This window comes from Tenrec ecaudatus, chromosome 1, assembly GCF_050624435.1.
Source record: "Tenrec ecaudatus isolate mTenEca1 chromosome 1, mTenEca1.hap1, whole genome shotgun sequence".
NCBI classification, from domain to species: Eukaryota; Metazoa; Chordata; class Mammalia; order Afrosoricida; family Tenrecidae; genus Tenrec; species Tenrec ecaudatus.
Genome location: NC_134530.1, coordinates 261,244,673 through 261,263,918, shown reverse-complemented (window position 1 = coordinate 261,263,918; position 19,246 = coordinate 261,244,673). Strand labels below are relative to the sequence as shown.

The window sequence follows — 19,246 nt, the reverse complement described above, 5'->3', positions numbered from 1 at the left end:
GTACTCTCAAAACCCAAACCAAACTCAACTGCCACTGAGTTGATGCCGACTCATAAAAACCAGATGAACTGCTCCTGGTGGTTTCTGAGACTGTAACTCTTTACAGTGGTAGGAAGCCTTGTCTTTGCCCAGGGAGCAGCTGGCTGATAGTTTTGAACTACTGACTCTGCAGTTAGCAGCTCCATGTGTAACTATATTTGTATAAGCCGTTTCATATAATATTTATGGTACCTACTAGGACTATAGCTTCTAAAAATATGTAAAAGAAAAGGAGGGAGCCAACATGGCTCGCTATAATGAAACAACACACGAAAGCAAGCAGTTCTTGTTGTTAGGTACCAACAAGCAGGTTACGACTCAGAGGGAGTGACCATGCATAACAGGACGAACCACTGGCTGGTCTTGCATCATCCTCATCTAATCTTTATGTTTGAGTCCATTGTCGGAGCCACTATGTCACTCCATCTTGTGAAGGTAATCATAAAAAAGGCTTACGACACAAAAAACAGAGGCAAAATTAAGACACTTCTCACTCCACTTGACAGTGAGTGCAAACGCTCCATTCAAAAGGCAAAGAGTGTGGCAGCATAGATACAAACAATTGTACAATGCTGCTCAATGCGATTCCACTATGGAATGAAATATGCATTAACACCAAAATAATAATAAATTTTAAAATAAATAAGACAGCATATGATTCAACTATATGCTGTTTGCAATTTATACATCTTAAACCAAAGGATATAAATATATTGGAAATGAAGGTTGCACACGCAAAAGGAATCCATGCAAATAAAAGCCAAAACTTGAGGTGGCAATCAACATCAGACAAAGTAAATTTTAATATAATATCTTTTTAAAAATAATTGGACTTTATATAATGATAAAAAGACAATTAAGAAGATTTAACAATCATAAATAAACATGCACCCAGTGTCAGAGCACTTAAGTATGTAGTAGCAACCATAGATGGAACTGAAAAACAGATAACCCAGCTGGTCCCAAGGACTCAAGTAGAAAGCAAATGTTTTGAGAATGATGGGGGCAACATATGTACAAATGTGCTTGACATACAATGGACAGTATGTATGGATTGCGATAAGAGTTGTATAAGCCCCCAATAAAATGATTTATATATAAAAAAAGAAGTGTAAAAGATATACATGAAAAAGTTAAAGGATGGATTAAAAAATTGGAGAAATGTATTATATATAGCAGATTAAGAAACGTATGTTCTTTTTGCTCCTTTAAAAAAATCATTTTATTGGGGGCTCGTACAATTATTATCACAATCCATACATCCATCCATTGTGTCAAAAACATATACATTTGTTGCCATCATCCTTCTCAAAACATTTGGCTTCTACTTGAGCCCTTAGTATCGGCTGCTCATTTCACCCCTCCCTCCCCACTCCCCCCTACCTCATGAACCCTTCATCATTCATATATTATTATTATTAATTTGAGTATGTTTTTAATATAATAAATCCAACCTAACTACAGAAGAAATACTAAGAAGCAATAAACCTGCTAGTAAAAACAAACAAAAAAACAGATACACATAAATGTTAATACTAAATAATAGTTGGAGACTTTACACACCACTTTTAATACTTGACAGAGCAAACAGAAGACAATAATAAGGAAACCGAGAACCTGATTGATACTATACCCTAAGTAGACTTAACAGACATATCTAAAACGCTCCACTCCAAAACAGCACAATAAGCATTCTACTCCAGTGTACATTAAGCATTCTCCAGGACAGACTATACTTTAGGTCAGAAAGTGCTGATTAATATTAAAAGATTGAACTCATACAAAGTATTTTTTCTGAATGAAGCTATACAGAATGAAGCTATACATAGAATTAAAACGCACACACTCCACTAGAAAATGTATAATCTTATGGAAGTAAAACAACATACTATTGAACTATCACTGGGTCAAAGGAGAAATCACAAATTTCTTAGTCAAATGACCCAGCAAAGGCAGTACTCGACCTGTAGCTGCAATAGATACTTACCTAAAGAAAAATCTCACATAAACCAGCCTTGAAAATGCCAGGAACTTGAACGAGAAGAGCAAACTAAGTCTAACCTTGCCAGAAGAGAGCTTTGAGCAGAAATAAATAAAATAAAACACAGAAAAATAGAAGGAGTCAATAAAATCAGATGTTAGTTCTTGGTAAATGTCAATAAAATTGACAAGCCTTTAGCTTGGCTAACAAAGAAAAGATGTAACTAAAATAAAAAAAGGAAAGAGGGGACATCACAACTATGGAAATAATGAGTCTTTTACAGAATATTATTTAAAATACAGCTGTAAACCGAAAATATGGGCAAAATGGAAATTCTTAGAAGCACACTACCTATCTAAACTGATTCAAGAGGCTATAAAATCGCAACACACCAGTGGCAACTGATGCGTTAAAATCAGTCTCAAAAACCTCCCAATAAGGAGGTGGGGAAAGGAAAACAAAAGGATGAATACAAGGAAGAAAAGGGTAGTGGGGTCTTGGGGCATTAATCCACCCAAGGGGAGGGTATTGTTTATATCTCCATAGGGAAAGTGGGACCAGACTTCAACCCAGTGTCGCAACGTGTCAATGCAATATCCCGGTGTGGAGTAGGGAACCAGTGGAGAGGTGTGGGAGGCCGGGCCCAGCACCATAAATTAAGTGGATTCCTGCCCCTCCCCCGAAAAGAATTTGTTCCAAAGGACGACATTGACTCTGCAGCTCCGGGAGATGAACATATCTGATCAGAGCACACGGGAGAAGATGAAGGGGCAGGAGGAGAGAGTGGAGCACAGCCTGGCCCACCAGGCCGTGATGATGATGTTCCTGAGTAGAGCAGCCAGTCCACAGAGAAAACAACATGGCTGGCCCCACTATGAGACATGATGCCCCTCAGTGACTAAGGGCGATACAGGGGACAGCACCGGAGACACAGTGTGGGCATTGCACCTGACCTGATCCCACCACACCGAGGTAAACCACTGGAGGAGTGCAGCGGAACAGCAAGGGAATGGAGTGGCAAGGTCCCCAGGGAATGCTGAAAGTGGACTTTGGGGCCAGGGCGTGGTGCCCCAACAGACTGGACTGGAAAACGCTCCTAAGGGCCAGCAAACGATCCCTGAACTAACTACAAGCTGTCTCTTGTGAACTGTTTTGTTCTGTTCTTTGTCAGTGGTTTGTTTTTGTTGTCTGGTTGTATACTGTTGCTTTGTTTTCCTCTGTCTTGTTTTTGTGCATGTTAGTGTCTCCACAAGTCGGTCTGAATAGGACAGGCTGGATGAACTATCTGGAGGAAAAACAATGGGACCCACAGTTCCGGGGGGACTTGGGGTGGGGGGGTAAGGGGGTTAAGGAAGTGGTGTTAACAAACCCAGGGACAAGGGAAAAACATGGGACCCCAAATGGTAGAGAAGGGGGAGTGGCAGGCCTGGTGGGAAATGATCAAGGGTAAGGTTGCTTAGAGAAGAGGTATACTCTAGCCCAGGTGGCGACGAAGCATGGTAGTAGGGCAGGAGGAAAGTCAAGGGAGATGGAGGAAAGAGCTAGGAGTCAAAGGGCATTCATGGAGGTCTAGACAAAGACATGTACATGCAAATATATATAGGAGGATGGGGAAATAGATCTATGTGTCTATATTTATAGGTCAAGTATTAAGGTGGCAGAAGGACCTTGGGCCTCTACTCAAACACTCCCTCAATGCATGAATACCTACTTTTATTAAATTGGAACTCTATGATGCTCACTCTCCCAACACAACGGCTGAAGCCAAAGTGGGTGAACAAGTAAATGTGGTGAAGAAAGCTGATGGTGCCTGGCTATCAAAAGAGATAGTGACTGGGGTCTTAAAGGCTTGAAGATAAACAAGCGGCCATCTAGCTCAGAAGCAACAAAGTCCACATGGAAGAACACACCAGCCTGTGTGATCAAGTGGTCCCAAAGGGATCAGTTACCAGGCATCAAAGAACAAAAAATCATATCATTGACTGCATACCTCCATGATAGGATCGCTGAAGACAAATGGGTGCATAAGCAAATGTGGTGAAGAAAGCTGATGGTGCCCAGCTATCAAAAGAGATAGTGTCTGGGGTCTTAAAGGCTTGAAGGTGAACAAGCGGCCATCTAGCTCAGAAGCAAATAAGCCCACATGGAAGAAGCACACCGGCCAGTGCGATCACGAGGTGCCCAAGGGACCAGGTATAAGGCATCATGCAAAAAAAAAAAAAGATATAAGTGTGTGTATGTATGTGTATATGTATATATGTATATGTATATATGTATATATATATCATATTAAATGAAGGGGGAAGTGCAGAGTGGAGACCCAAGGCCCAAGTGTCGGCCAATGGAGATCCCCTCATAGAGGGGTTTAGGAGAGGAGATGGGTTAATTAGGGTGTGAGGTAGTATCGATGAAGAACACAGCTTTCCCCCAGATCCTGGATGCTTCCTCCCCCCAACTACCATGATCCGAATTCTACCTTGCAGGGCTGGATAGGACAGAGGCTGTACACTGGTACATATGAAGGCTGGATGATACCTTCAGGACCAAGGGTGTGAGGGACGATGCTGGGAGAGTGGAGGGTGAGTGGGTTGGAAAGGGGGAACTGATTACAAGGATCCACATGTGACCTCTTCCCTGGGAGAGGGACAGCAGAGAAGGGGGGAAGGGAGACTCCGGATAGGGCAAGATATGACAAAATAACGATGTATAAATTACCAAGGGCATATGAGGGAGGGGGGAATGGGGAGGGAGGGGAAAAAAAAAAAGAGGACCTGATGCAAGGGGCTTAAGTGGAGAGCAAATGCCTTGAGAATGATTGGGGCAAGGAATGCATGGATGTGCTTTATACAATTGATGTATGTATATATATGGATTGTGGTAAGAGTTGTATGAGTCCCTAATAAAATGTAAAAAAGAAAAGAGAAAAAAATGATTAGGGAAAAGACTGTACAGATGTGCTTTATACAACTGATGTATGTATATGTATGAACTGTGATAAGAATTGTATGAGCCTCAATAAATTGTTTAAAAAAGAAAAAAAGAAAAAAAAAACACCTCCCAATGGAAAACAGTCCCAGCATCCAAATCTCTCTCTCTCTCTCTCTCTCTCTCTCTCTCTCTCTCTCTCACACACACACACACACACACACACACACACACACACGTTGGGGGTGGGAGGGTGAGGGAAGGATATGGGAATCCTATCAAGCATTTAGAAAAGATCACCACCAATATTCTTCATATCCTTCCAGAAGATAAGGGAGGAGAAGGATAGCACAATAAAAGAAAACCAAAGGTCAATAGATTTTATGAATATATGAAGGGAGGCCAAAGAAGACGAAAAAGTCAATGGAGTCAATCAACTATAGGCTTCAACTTGTTATGAAAAGTGGAAAATACATGCCAGGCTAACAAGCAGTCCTTGACGATAATCGGGCAAGCCAAAATGAAACTGGTCATCCTCACCAACAACTGCCCGGCCTTGAGGAAACCTGAAATTGAGTGCTATGCCATGTTGGCCAAAACTGGTACACATCACGATAGTGACCATAACATGGAACTGAGCACGGTGTATGGAAAGTACTAGAGCAGAGGTTCTCAACCTGTACGTTGCAACTCCTTTGGGGGTCAAAAGACCCTTTGACAGGGGTTGCCTAGTACATCTTGCATATCAGAGATTTAAATTACAATTCATAACAGTAGCAAAATTACAGTTATGAAGTAGCAACAAAAATAATTTTATGGAGCGGGGGTCACCACCACATGAGGAACAGTATTAAAGGGTCTCGGCATGAGAAAGGTTGAGAACCACTGTACTAGAGTATGCCCATCATTAACCCAGGTGATTCTGATATCATTAGAAGCATGGCAGAATAGACTAGTGAAAAATAAAAGCTGCAATATTATTTTTCATTAATAAAACTGGCCAGAGCTTGTTTTAAAACCCAAAACAAAAATAGGAAAATAAAATCAATCAATGGGATACACCACATCAGTAGACTAAAGGAAAAGAACTGCATGATTATCTCTGTGGGTGTAAAAAAGCAGTTGATAAAATCCAACACCTTTTTGGGGGTGGGGAGTTGAGGAATGGTTTAAACTGTTGAATACAAAGTTGGTGATCTGAAATGGAAACTGCCACCGAATTTAAAATGAAAAACAAAAACATTCTTGATAAAAATCCCTACAGGCAATTAGAATGGTAGAGAAATCCCTCACTATGACTCAAGGCACACATTAAAAAGTTAGCCAACATTATACTTCGTGGAGAGGACTGATACTTAACCCCTTGAGAGCAGGACTGAGGTAAAGGTGCATGCTCCCAGCACTTCCTTCACTCTAAGAAAAAGAAAACAGCCGTATTGGAGAAGTACAGTTGTTTCCATTTGTATTGAACCTACATATAGAAAAACCCCAGAGCACAAGTAACTTCTAGAGTGAATAGAGGAAATTAGGAAAGTTACAAGATACAATCAGCAAATAAAATTGAGTTCAGTTTCTATACACCAGCAATTTAAAAATCTGAAAGTGAAAAAATTGATTTCCAGTATCATCTAGGAGTATAAAGCACAGGAAGAGTATGCAGAGCGTGAAACCTTACACAGTGACAACTACAAACCATGCTGAAAGGCAGTACAGAAGACTTAAGGAAATGGAAATGTTCGTGTCCATGGATTGGAAAAAAACACTGTCAACACTTCCCAAGTGATCTACAGATCCAGGGCAATCCTGACCAAAATTCAAACAGCCTCCTTTACAGAAGTAGAAAAAGACTGGTCCTCAATGTTAGGTGGACTGACAAGACACTCCAAATAGCTCAACAGTGTTGGAAGAGAAGAATACAGTAAGAGGATACAGACGTCCTGAGTTTTTAAAAAAATTCTATATCACGACAGTAATTAAACCAGCCTCGTACTGGTATAATAACAGATACATAAACTAATGGAATAGAATTGAGGGTCCAGAAATAACTCTACCCATCTATGGTCACCTGACTTTTGACAAAGGTGCTAAGTCTATTTGATGGGAAAAGAGATTTTATATTCTTCATATCAGCACTACTGGGAAACTGGATTTTCACACATAAATACGAAACAGCACCTAGGCCTCACACCATACACAAAAAACAAATTCACAATGGATTAAGGTTCTAAATGTGTATACTAAAACCCTAAAATTCTTAGAACTTATTTTTCTTTTTAATGACCTTTTGCTCTCTTCATGAAGGATGGTCTTGATGTCCTCCCGCAGCTCGTCAGCTCTCCTGTCCTTGACATTCAGGTGGGAGAGACTCAAAGTCACATTCTGGCTCCCGTGGACTTCCAGTTTCTTCCGCTTCAACCCGAACCTACATATGAACAATTGCTTTAGCTACTGATATTGAGCTCCTCCATTGCCTCTTCCCGCAGATGTAGTAGATTTGGTTTCATTCAGTGCATTCCATCTGGAGAAATCCTTGTGTTTAGTCACCATGTGTGTTGTTGAAAAAAGATGTTTGCTTAGAACCAGTTATTGGTCTTGCAAAATTCTCTCATGTGATCCCGATTGGTTTCCATCACCAAGACCATATTTTTCAACTACTGTTCCTTCCTATTTCCAACTTTTACATTCCAATCACCAATAATTATCAATGAATCTTGATTGCATATTTGATCAATTTCTGATTGAAGACATTAGAAGAATTCTTCAAATCTTCATCACTAGCTTTTGGTGCATAAATTTAAATATCCGTTGTATTGATTGGCTTTCTTTGAAGGTGGCTAGATAAAATCCTATCAGAGACGGCATTCTACTTCAAGATAGATCTTGAATTGTTCTTTTGGACAATGAATGCTATACCATTCCTCTTGATTAGGTCATTCCTGGGATAGTATGATTTTCTGATTAAAAATGGCCAATACCACCAGTTCGTTTCAGCTCACTAATGCCTAGGATTATCAATCTTTATGCATTCCATTTCATTTTTGACAACTTCTAATTTGCCTAGATTCATACTCTGCATATTTCACATTCAAATTAGTAGTAGATTTTTCTCATTTCAAGTTTGCCTCATTAGGAGGTGAAGATCCTGAAGGTTTTACTCTTACCAGCTTTAACTGCGTTCACATCACCATGGCTAGCAGTTCCTCCTCTTCCTTATTTCCAGTGCCTTCTGACCTGAGGGCCTCATTCTCTGGCACTTTCTCTGACAATATTCTGCATCCACTCATTAGGCCTTCAGTATCTGCCAATATTTTGATGCTGTGCATAAGGTTTTCAGCAGGAACTTCTGCTGAAGTGCACAGACAATTCCTTCTTTGTAGATGATTCTTAGTGTGGAAGGTCTACTGAATCCTGTTCACTTTAGGTGACCTGATAGCAGTTGAAATCCCAGGGACACAGCTTCCAGCAGCACAGCAACAGACAAGCCACCACAGTACCACAAACTGACAGACAAGTGGTAGGATTATACAACTGATTATATAAGTGTTGTCAATATGTCAATATGACCTGCAAGATCAGGAGTTCGAGACCACCAGCCACTTAGTGGGAGATTGGGCTTTCTATTCCCATATATAGTCACAGTCTTGGGAAACTCACAAGGGCAGTTCTACTGTGTCATATAGGGTCACCACGAGTCTGCACTGGATGGGTAGCTGTGAGTTTAGTTTTGCTTTGGTCAATATGTAAATTGAACATCTGTAAAAAGTTGAATTGACAAAATTTGTGTGATAAATACATGCTGGACCTTCAAAACATGTGTAGAAAAATTCCATTATCTTTCTATCCAGGTTTCCATGAACGTTCTGAAGCCTCCTTGTATTTATGGGAAGAATACCTACCAACAAATCAACAAGCTGAGGCTGCTTCCCTACAACTGAATACCTCATGGGACTAAGTTCCCAGGTTCGGAGGTTTAAGGTCATGGTTTCAAGGCACGTCCCATTTCATTAGCCTAATCACATATTTAGTGCTTCTGATCTACCTCCTAGTTCATTGCACAGCACCTATGGTCTTAAAGGCTTACAAGTGGTCATTCAAGACATACCAACAGGCCTCTATTCACCTGGAACAAAAGGAAGAGGAATGCCAGGAAGAGAAGAAGGCTATGGAATGTGTAGCTAATTGTCTTCATGAGCAACTGCGTCCTTGGTCAGGACATCAGAAGAACTGGATGGTGCCCAGCTACCATTACGAAACATTTTGATGAAAGACTTTATGAAAGACTCTTGATCAAAAGGGGGTAAATACAGAGCAGAATTTCAAATTCCTATTGACTCCAGACTTTCTGGAGCTATTGAAACTGGATGAACCCCAGAAACTATTGCCTTGAGATAGCCTTTAAATCTTATACCAAAGATATTCCCTGTAACCGTCTTAAAATCAAATAGTTTAGCATAAATAGTAAAAATGGTTTAACTCGAGCATGATCCTCTTTCAAGAATTATTTATATAGGATGAAACTGATAATAGCAACTGGAAAGATTAGACAGGAACCTTAGGGGCAGTGACACAGTGGCTGCAACAATGGGCTCAAATGTAACAATTGTGAGGATGGTGCCGGACTGGGCAGCGAACATTTCATTCTGTTGTACACAAGGTTGCTATGAGTTGAAACCAATGTGATGACTTCTAACATCAGTGCTGTAGTACATTTAAATGCCTAAAATAGCTACAGGAAAGTTGTTTAAAAACTGAGATACTTACCAATTTTCTTTTTGGAGTGTAACACAGGGCCCTCAGCAAAACTATTCTGCTCTCTGGGGATCACTTTGGGAATTTAGGGGAGCATTTTGGCTGTTAGTGATCTGGTAGGTAGGGTATCACTGGACCTCAATCAAACTTAATAGTTCTATTTTTTAACAACATACACCAATAATAAATGTGATTGTTTTCTTTGTTCATCACTATTTCTTTTCTTTTTAAGCAACACAACTATTCTGTCTCTATCCTATTTTCATCTTTCCTGGATTCATTTTGTGTAAGTTCATCTTTGAATCATTTTGACACTTAGGAGCTGGGCTTCCTGTAGTATTGTGATTGTCCAATGGCTAAAAACTGTTGCTCAGTTTTTTCATTGGTATGGTATACAAGGGCCATTGAGAAGTAATTTCATCATAGAAAGAGGCAGAAATCTTTTATTTATAATCTTTCCCCCTCACAATGGCTGTTTTAGTGGAGTAGATTGCCAGCCCTTTAGACTGAGTAAATTCAAACCACGACCTTTTGTTTTGCAGTCAAGGACAAATCAATTGTTCTCACCAGAGATCTCTGATAGTATATATTTAAAAGTTTTCTTCTGTCTCCCTCATTAACTACTTCCTCACAAATTAGTGCTTCTGCTTGAGTCTTCTGTCTCTTCTCATCTTGGTTATCACTCCGAGTATATTCATATTGACATTTTCAGGCAGTTTGCATTTTGAAACTTTTATGGCATAATACCTAATAATTAGGAGCTCTTAAAAATATATACTGTGTGGCCCCCAGCGCTCGAAAGCCCCTACTGAAGTTCTAATAGATTTACCTTCATAATTGGGAGCAGGTCTTCTACTTTGTGTACCTTTTCCAGAGCTTCTCTAACTTCTAACAATCCTTTAGGATTATTAGCTCTAAAAAAAAAGAGAAAGAGAGAGAGAGATGGTAACTGAAAGTAATACAGAAATGTAAAAACTAGCTATATTACTTCTAATTTAAATTATTTTTCCTTAATTATGAGGAATATATCAAATATTCAAAATGATGGACCACAACTAAAGTGTCTCACTCGTGAAATAGCTTACTGCGCCCATTCGGGGGCTGCAAACAAGACCAAGGAAGCAAACAGCAGTCCATCTCGGCGGCATAAACAACAGGGAGAAGCAGAATGAGTTGACAGTGCACATACACATGCATTGGCTTCGGCTTTGTTAGAAAGCCTATGGTCCCACACCAATTCTGAAAGTACATGTCAATATGTGTCTCCCCCTAGTGTTCTGCTCACAGTTCTCTCTGTCATGATGCACTTTAATGCGGAGCGACTAAATGCTAAGTACTGAAAACTAAGGAACATCTTTCTTTATAGAGGAAGGAGCATGGAAAAGTCATACTACTACCTATACCGTTAAATGCTGGGATCCTTGGGTTTCATGAAGCTATTTAAAAACTAAGGATAATAAGTGATTATGAAAGGCTTTTTGATTCCAAACATTACAAAAATTTTGATTAATTTTGTTTAGTTTGTCAGTGGACTTGGTTTTATAGAGTAAATAAAGCAAATGGAAAAGCATGAAATCAATTTGTTAGTATGAAAGGAAAGATGAAGAATTAATTACCCATGATAAACAAGAATTCTATCTTTAATAAAATGAAGTATTTTCTCAAAATATTCCAGGTATCTCATGTTAATCACCTGACCCCTGTAAAGAAAAACACATAAACGGAATTATAAAGGAGTATTTTCAAAAATGAGATCTAATTTCAAGTTATTGCTTAAAATCCAAGAATAAGGACAGTAATGAAAATGTTGTAGCAAAGTGTGTGAGAAGTTCCTGTGCTCACAGCCAGTGGCTGGAGTAAAGTTCTGTCTAAGAAGGGATGTGAGTCAGAACTCAGAACTGTCCTAGAGAGAAGGCATCCAACAGTTGCTGTACATGAAAGCTCCAGATATGCCAACATGGGAAGGAAGGTCCTCTCATACGTTTAAAGAGGTCAGAGTTGTATGCTAATTTCTGTTTATGCACCTCTTTACTTCTTCCTGTGTACCTACCTTTCTCCTCGTTTGGGGTTGGTTCTCTGATACCATTTTCTCTCCAAAATAGGCCATTGTGCACTCTAGCTAACTTCACTTCCTTTACCTTCCCCAATCTTCCCCCCTCCCCCCCGTCACCTTTCTATGTTTATTCATCTATTTCTTAACTGTACATTCTGGGCACTGGTGGTTAGTTACATAATCCATTGCCAATTTGAGAGGTTTAAGAGTGAAGGGGTGGAGTCTAGCCTGTCAAGCAGGTAATAACGTGATGACCTCATCGGGAGGCACCAAGGAGAATGAATAGCTCTCTGGAGGCAGGACACAGGCTCACTTCCCGGGAGACATTGGAGCTGACAAGACACATGGAACTACGCTAATGCCCTGAGTTGGAGAAGTCACAGGGAGACCTCTGCCAGCACTGAGATGCTTACACTGCCACTGGATCCACAGACTTCCCACCCACTGGCCTGTGATCTTCCTGTATTTGGCCTCATTGCATATGTTTCATGAGCCTGAGGAGGACTTTATAGACTGGTATTGGACATAAGGGTTAATATCGGACGTATGGACTAGATCTGGACTGGGCTGGGATGTTTTCATAATGTACAATCACTCTTTATCTAAAGCTCTTTCTTAGACACATACGAGTGTCTGTGAATTTGTTTCTCAAGTCTACCCGGACTAACAGCGCTGTCTCCCTTGGAACTTCATTTACCAACAGAATGCTGGTAAGTCACGTGCATATGTTAAGCTGATCACCAGTCAGCACTCTACAGGGATGTCAAGTCTCAAACTCTCAATTGCCCAATAGGGAATCTCTCTCACACACACGCACACACCCACTGCGTAGAACTCAGCCACAGCCCTAGCCACACTCACCTACTTCTGTTCTGTTGTTATCTAGCCTAATAGGACAGCCATGTACCTGAGCCGCTACTCAGTCACTCTTCCTACAGTTCCATGCTTCAAGGTGGCCAACAGTGCTCTATCTCCTAAACACTCTTCCCTTTTCCTTCAATGCAGGGGAAAGATGGGTTTTTTACTCCCATAAACAGATCCTGTCTCAGAAACCCACACGGGGTCACTATGGTTCAGCAATGACTTGATTGATGGCAGTGAGTTTGGGTTTTTAGTTTTTGTTTTCCTTCAACTTAGTATCATTTTTCTTTTATGGCCTTTGTACTTGCTCCCCTGAATTACTGCAACTTTCTAGCCATGTTGCTTGCCTTTAAGATTACTAATCTCTTTCTGATTTATTCTGTTCCCCTGCTGCCAGAGCGCTCGTTCTGTAGTACAAACCTTCCTTTCTCTGTTAAAGATCCTTCAGTGGCTCCCCATCATCTTTAGGAGAAAAAAAATCTTTAGCATGGAATATAAAGTTACTTATTTTATGCCCCTGTCTAGCTTTCTAGCCTCAATTCCTGAAACTCAATTAATTGCAAACTAATTAGGAATAAGGAATTAATTATAGCTTTCTGATCATGCCTAATTCACTCATGGGTCCATGCTCAACCACCCTACCTCTCTCTGTTTTTCATCCTGTAGAACAACTCTAGTCGCACCTGACGGCTGGCTTAGGTTAACCTTCTCTGTGTTCTCATGCATTCCATCATATAACCATCACACCAACCTACTACTTTCCAGCTGTCTGCTTGTTCACTTTACAGTGAACTGTGTGAAGTCAGAGACTGTGTTCCACTCTGTCACCTTCATGAAGCACCTCACACTGACATATAAAAAACCCCAAGCATGTTGCTGTTGAGTCAAGTCCAACCCATAGTGGCCTTGTAGGACAGAGTAGCACTGCTCACAGGACTTCCAAGGGTGTAAATCTTACAGAAGCAGACTGCCACACCTTTTCTCTGCAGAGTGGTTACTAGGTTCAAACTGCCCACACTTAGTTTAACCACCGAGCCACCAGTCTTTCAACGGACACATAGAGGCTTCAGTTAAAGCCAGCTGACTGAATCTATTCATAAATATCACAAATCTTTCCATAAGAAATAAGGATATACAAATCACAAACAGAAAATTTTAATTTCTAGAAATTAAAAAAGCATATAAAGGGCATTTCTATTAAAAACCAAATTTCAACAGCTAGTGGTAGTGATTAAGCAATGAGCTAAGCCTAGTAATTGCCATAGCCACTGAAAGCATATGTAAAAAATATTGAAATAGCAAATGTTTTGTTACGTGTCTATTTGCTACAATTAAAAAACCCTTAAATATCAAAGTAATATAAAATATTTTCTTGATTCAGGTTTCTGGAACTAGAAACATGTTATATATGAAACAAACTACCACACTTATAAATGTTATCTGAAATCTAAATGAACCAAAGTATAGGTTACTAGCGTAGGTCTTCTTTGGCTGATATTTGTTCATTTATTTACGGGCAGCTAAGGGGCCCTGGAGGAGCCTTGGCAGTGGTGTCGTGGGTTATGTGTTGGGCTGCTAACCCCCAGGTCAGCAGTTCAAACCTGGCAGCCACTGGAGGAGAAGGATGAGGCCTTTTGCTCCTGTCAAGGTGTCCATTCTTAGGGACCCACAGGGCATTCTCCGGTGTCCACAGGTTGCTATGCATCAGAATGGACTCAGCAGTGAGGGCTGTGTTTTTCAGGAGTAGCCCTGGTGGCACCATGGGTTAAGCATTGGGCTGCTAACGACAGGATAAGCAGGAAGAAGCCACCAGTCTTTCCGAGGGGGGAAAGGTGAGCCTTTCTAATCCTGTGAAGATTTACAGCCTTAGAATCCTGCTAGGAGCCAGAAACAACTCGATGGCAGCGGATCATGCACAGGAACGATGCCAGGGTGGCACAGTGATCGAAGCTCAGCAGTTTCACCCTAGCAGCAAGTCTGTGTGAGGGAGATGCGGCGGTCTGCTTCATAAAGATCACAACTTTGGAAACCCTATGGGGCAGTTCTCCTCTGTCCTACAGGGTAGTTCTAGGTAGGCTAAACAGGAGAGTGGAAGGAATTCTAAACATAGAGGGAGGTGAAGGGCCAAGAAGTCCCATTTCCTTTACCAATGGTTTTCAAAAGGAAAGGAATTTGCAGCACAGGGTGGGAGGTAGTAAAGGGCCCCAGGGACTAAGACAGTGTGTGCACACAGCTCCGATAAATGAATGAATTGACCCAAGATGAACACAGCCAGGCTTCTTGCCTGGACTCAACAAATGACACCCGATGGGCTTTGGGTACATGCACATCTATAAAATTAAGTTGAAATGGGAAGGTATGCTATGAAAAGTCACCCACCAGCAGAAGACCCACCCTCCGTGGTACAAAATCCTTCATTTCTGGAGAGCAGTGCTCTCCGATGAGCTGGGATGCCCAGCTGCAGATTCATATTGGATGTGCCCCTTGAACACACTGCTCTATTCAAACCTTTCTCCTGTCTCTTGTCTGAATACTTTTTTGCAGTGTGACAAGAACAGAGGGAGGAGGGGCATGAGGCCAGCACTTCCTCCTGCTAACAGTAGCTAGGAGTAGGAATTGATTCTAGGGCAGCTGTTCTCAACCTGTGGGTCGTGACCCCTTTGGGGGTAGAAAGCCTTTTCACAGGGGGCGCCTGACTCATCACAGTAGCAAAATGACAGTTCTGAAGTAGCAATGAAATAATTTTATGGTTCGGGGTCACGACAACATGAGGAACTGTATTAAAGGGTCGTGGCATTAGGAAGGTTGAGAACCACTGCTCTGGGTCATAATAAGCACAATAAGGGAAGGGTAAAGAGGTAAACATTTCAACTATGTCCCTAACTTGCATATCCTTTTAAGAAAACAAAGTCTCTAGTTAATGGATGCACTTGCCCATTCACCCACTCACAGCTAGTGAGTTAACTCAGTCAGACTCATAGCAACCTTATGTAGTGTTTCTGACGTTGGAAATCTTTCTCCCAAAGAGTAACTGGTGGGCTCAAACTGCTGACTTTACAGTTAGTAGCCAGATGGGAAACTTCACTTGCTCTGGCTCACCTCTCTCACTCACTGCCATTGAGTCAATGCTGATTCATAGTAACTCGCTGTGCATTCTCGAGATTGTAACTGTTTATAAGAGTAGAAAACCCAGTCTTTGTCCCCAAGAGCTGCTCCTGGTTTTGAACTGCCAACTATGCAGATTGCAGCCAAACACGCAACTACTCCACCACTGGCCCGATATTGTTTAGCCTGTGTGTGTGTGTGCCTCATCCAAGCCATGGTATTTCCAGTTGCCTCATGTGCATGTGAAAGTTGAACAGTGGATAAAGGAGACTGAGGAAGAATCCATGCATTTGGATTACGGTGCTGGGGAAGAATACTGAAGTACCAAGGGCTGCCTAAAGAACACACACATCTGTTTTGGATCAGGAACAGCCAGATGCTCCTTAAAGGCAAGACTTGTGCGACTTTGGTTCATGTACTCTGGACATGGTCCAAGAGAGACAGGTCCCTGGAGAAAGAAGACGTCATGCTTGCTAGAGTAGCAGGGCAGTGCAAAAGAAGATCTTAGGTAAGATGGACTGACTCCGTGGCTGCAGCATGGGCTCACACATAGGAACAACTGTGAGGATGGCTCAGGACCAGGCAGTGCTTTGTTCTGTTGTGCACAGAGTCACTGTGAGTCAGAACAACATTGTGTGTGTTGTGTTGGGGGAGAAAGGATCTTTCCTCTACCACAATCCAAAACAAAAAAATCAAACCCACTGCCATCAAGTTGATTCCAACTCACGGAGACCCTGGAGGATAGAGTAGACCTGCCCCTGTGGGTGTCGGAGACGGAAACTCGTTACGGGAATAGAAAGCCTCAGCTTTCTTTTCAGGAGTGGCTGTGGTTTCACAAACGCTGAACAGTCGTTAGCAGCAGAAGGTACAACCCACTATGCTACCGGGGCTCCTTCTACCACCATTAACTCGTCAAACCCCGTTTCCATTACCTCACGGTTGTCAGAAGAGTTATGGAAAATGTAATGCTCTACAACTAATGATCTTCCATGATGCTTTAGGACTCGTGAAGACTGCCCGGCTGCCCCAGGACTGTGGACGTGGCAGTCATTGGACTTTGGGGGGAGCCCCTGGCTCGCCGGGTGTCCAGTGGAACAGGACCCAGAATCACCACATGTTTAGTACCTCAATTCCCCGCCTGCAGTGGCAGGTTTTGATCTGTTGGGCAGGGATCTGCACTTGGAAGAGCTGATCCAGGAAGTTGCCCCGGCATCAATCCCCGAGTGGGAGATGAAACTGTGTAGGGTAACGATCCATGGGCGGCAGCACAACGTGGAACTGCACGTACACAGACTCCTCGTACTGACAGCGTCCACAGTGCTGTGTCATGAGGGGTTCTGGGAGTGAACAACGAATACAGGAGGAGGGGGGGAGCGCTAGAACTGATGTGATTATGCAACTCATTTTTAAATCGATTTAACCGGGGTGGGTGGTGGTGGTGGTGGAAAAGTTCTGCAATTGATTGTGGTAATGATTGTACAATTCTTCTTGCTATGACTGAACTATGGAATTTTAATGACATGTGGATTATATGCCAATAAAACTGTACAAAACAAACAAACAAAAGACTGATACTCTAGGAAACAATTTGGCAAACTACCCTGAATTGAGCTCTGCATCCAACAATCTTGGGAAGGAGGATGGCCTGCATTTTTTTGATGGAGCTGGGCCAGCTGAGAGGACGTCAAACAGGTCTCTCTAGGGGCCACGTTCATGGAGGCATTCCCCTACCAAATAGCAGGGGCGGTGGGTCACACACCTTCTCCATACCCTGCCTTCGCAGAATAAATACCCATACAAAGAGGAAAGAAGCCCATGAGGATCATACCTGATTAAATTGATGTGATTATTAAAACCTCTGCTAAGGCTTCGTGCTGGCATTTGATCTAACCACAGCACAGGCTGGTCTGGATCAGCAATCCTATAAAGAAGAGCTTGTTAGACGAAGACCTTAACTGTTCAAAGCATTAAAAAAAATAAGACATGTGGAATCTGTGCTAACATAGAGAGAACCAACAACCGAGTCTATTTCATGTAAATATACAAAGCACAAAGAAATCTCAAACAGATGTTTCAACTGGACCAAATAAAAAGCCCATAAAGTCTTACTTGTAGAGCACTATTTCGCCCCCCTGAAAATGACTATCAGAGGCTCCCCCCACCGAAGCTGTAACTAGTTTGCCAGGCATACTGCGAAGATTAAAAAAAAAACCCTGCACCATGAAATTTAAGTAGATTACCCACTGCTGAAGAGTCGATTCCAACTCATAGCGATCCTAACGGGCAGAGCAGAACGGCTCTGTAGGGTTTCTGAGACTAGAATTCTTTACCGAGAGGGCAGCCTTAGCTTTCTCACCCAGAGTGCTGGTGGGCTTGAAAGGCTGATCTTGCAATACCAATGTTTCATACCAATGTTTCACTCACTGGCCACCAGGGCTCCTTTTAAGTAGATTACTCGTTCTAAAATAGTTCATTTAGAAATCTATTTAGAGATTTAAAAATCAGTTTTATAAAGAATAGTGGCATATACATGAAAGATGTTATGAATTTCTGACAATCTTCATAGCAGAAAATGTACTTTATATAGCCTGTGGCTAGTAAACAACACAAGCTTCGTAACTTTTTAACTAGAGGAAATGCACATAACTGTACAATAAGGCCTTGAATTTTTAATTTAAACGTTACCTTCTCCATTTTACTGCAATGTCGAACATGTCTCTCCACTGCATCAACCGCGTTTTCCCATTCATCCGCACCTTTGAGTTGGTCCAGGTGCGCTGTACAGCCTGCATGACTTCCAGTGCTGCCAAGCCCATGGCTACAAGTCAAGAAAGGGGGAGAAGACAAAGCTGCCGGCAATCCATAGACTCAGGAATGATCTTTCACATGCTTTATATTTTCCTAATTACAGAGTCTCCGTGGTAATTTAAGAGTTATAAAAAGAAAGAATTAATATTGATAGTATTAGAAGACCTGAGACAAAGGGCAATTTGGTCACGATTGTCCTTCTTTTCAGAGGACACCAGACACTTCTCCCAAACGTGGCTCTTACTGAATAAAGCAAGTGGAGGTTCGAATTCTCCTGCTACTCTACACAGATCCGGGGCTTCTGCTGTGTGATACATGGCAATGACTGAAGCTCTAGAAGCTACAGCTGTAGTGCAACTACAGCAAAATGACAGGCTTGTAGTCTTTTCAGAATGCAGTGCAAAGGATCATACATTTCTGCTCTGATCCAATGCAGTTTCCGTAAGCGCAATATATAATTTACAACAACAAAATCACAGCACAGTTTGGCGATCCTTGCCCTTACAGCAGAAATATTTCCATTTCCAGAGTACCTCTGTGGATTCTCTTGTTTGGCAGGAAACCAGGAGTTTCATACTGCATCAGTGATCCCAAACGATCAGCTACACAAATCAGCTCTTGGATGTCAAGTTTATAACTCTCAAAATTCTGATGTAATACATCTCTGGAAGAAACAGTACACGTACTATAAAGATTTTTTAGGACAACATCCAATATTTCAATTT

The 19,246-nt window shown here is 41.6% G+C and overlaps 1 protein-coding gene across 2 annotated transcripts in view; it reads right to left on the bottom strand.

Moving 5' to 3' along the window:
• Positions 1-19,246, bottom strand: part of TTC13 (tetratricopeptide repeat domain 13) — a 108,201-nt gene that overhangs the window by 24,546 nt on the left and 64,409 nt on the right. For both annotated transcript variants that reach the window (XM_075531910.1, XM_075531916.1), the window contains exons 13-17: positions 19,055-19,185; positions 18,399-18,531; positions 17,542-17,634; positions 11,311-11,394; positions 10,524-10,608 (exon numbers count right to left, since the gene is read on the bottom strand). In XM_075531910.1, the coding sequence (XP_075388025.1) occupies positions 10,524-10,608; positions 11,311-11,394; positions 17,542-17,634; positions 18,399-18,531; positions 19,055-19,185 (526 nt within the window). The remainder of the gene's footprint in view (positions 1-10,523; positions 10,609-11,310; positions 11,395-17,541; positions 17,635-18,398; positions 18,532-19,054; positions 19,186-19,246) is intronic.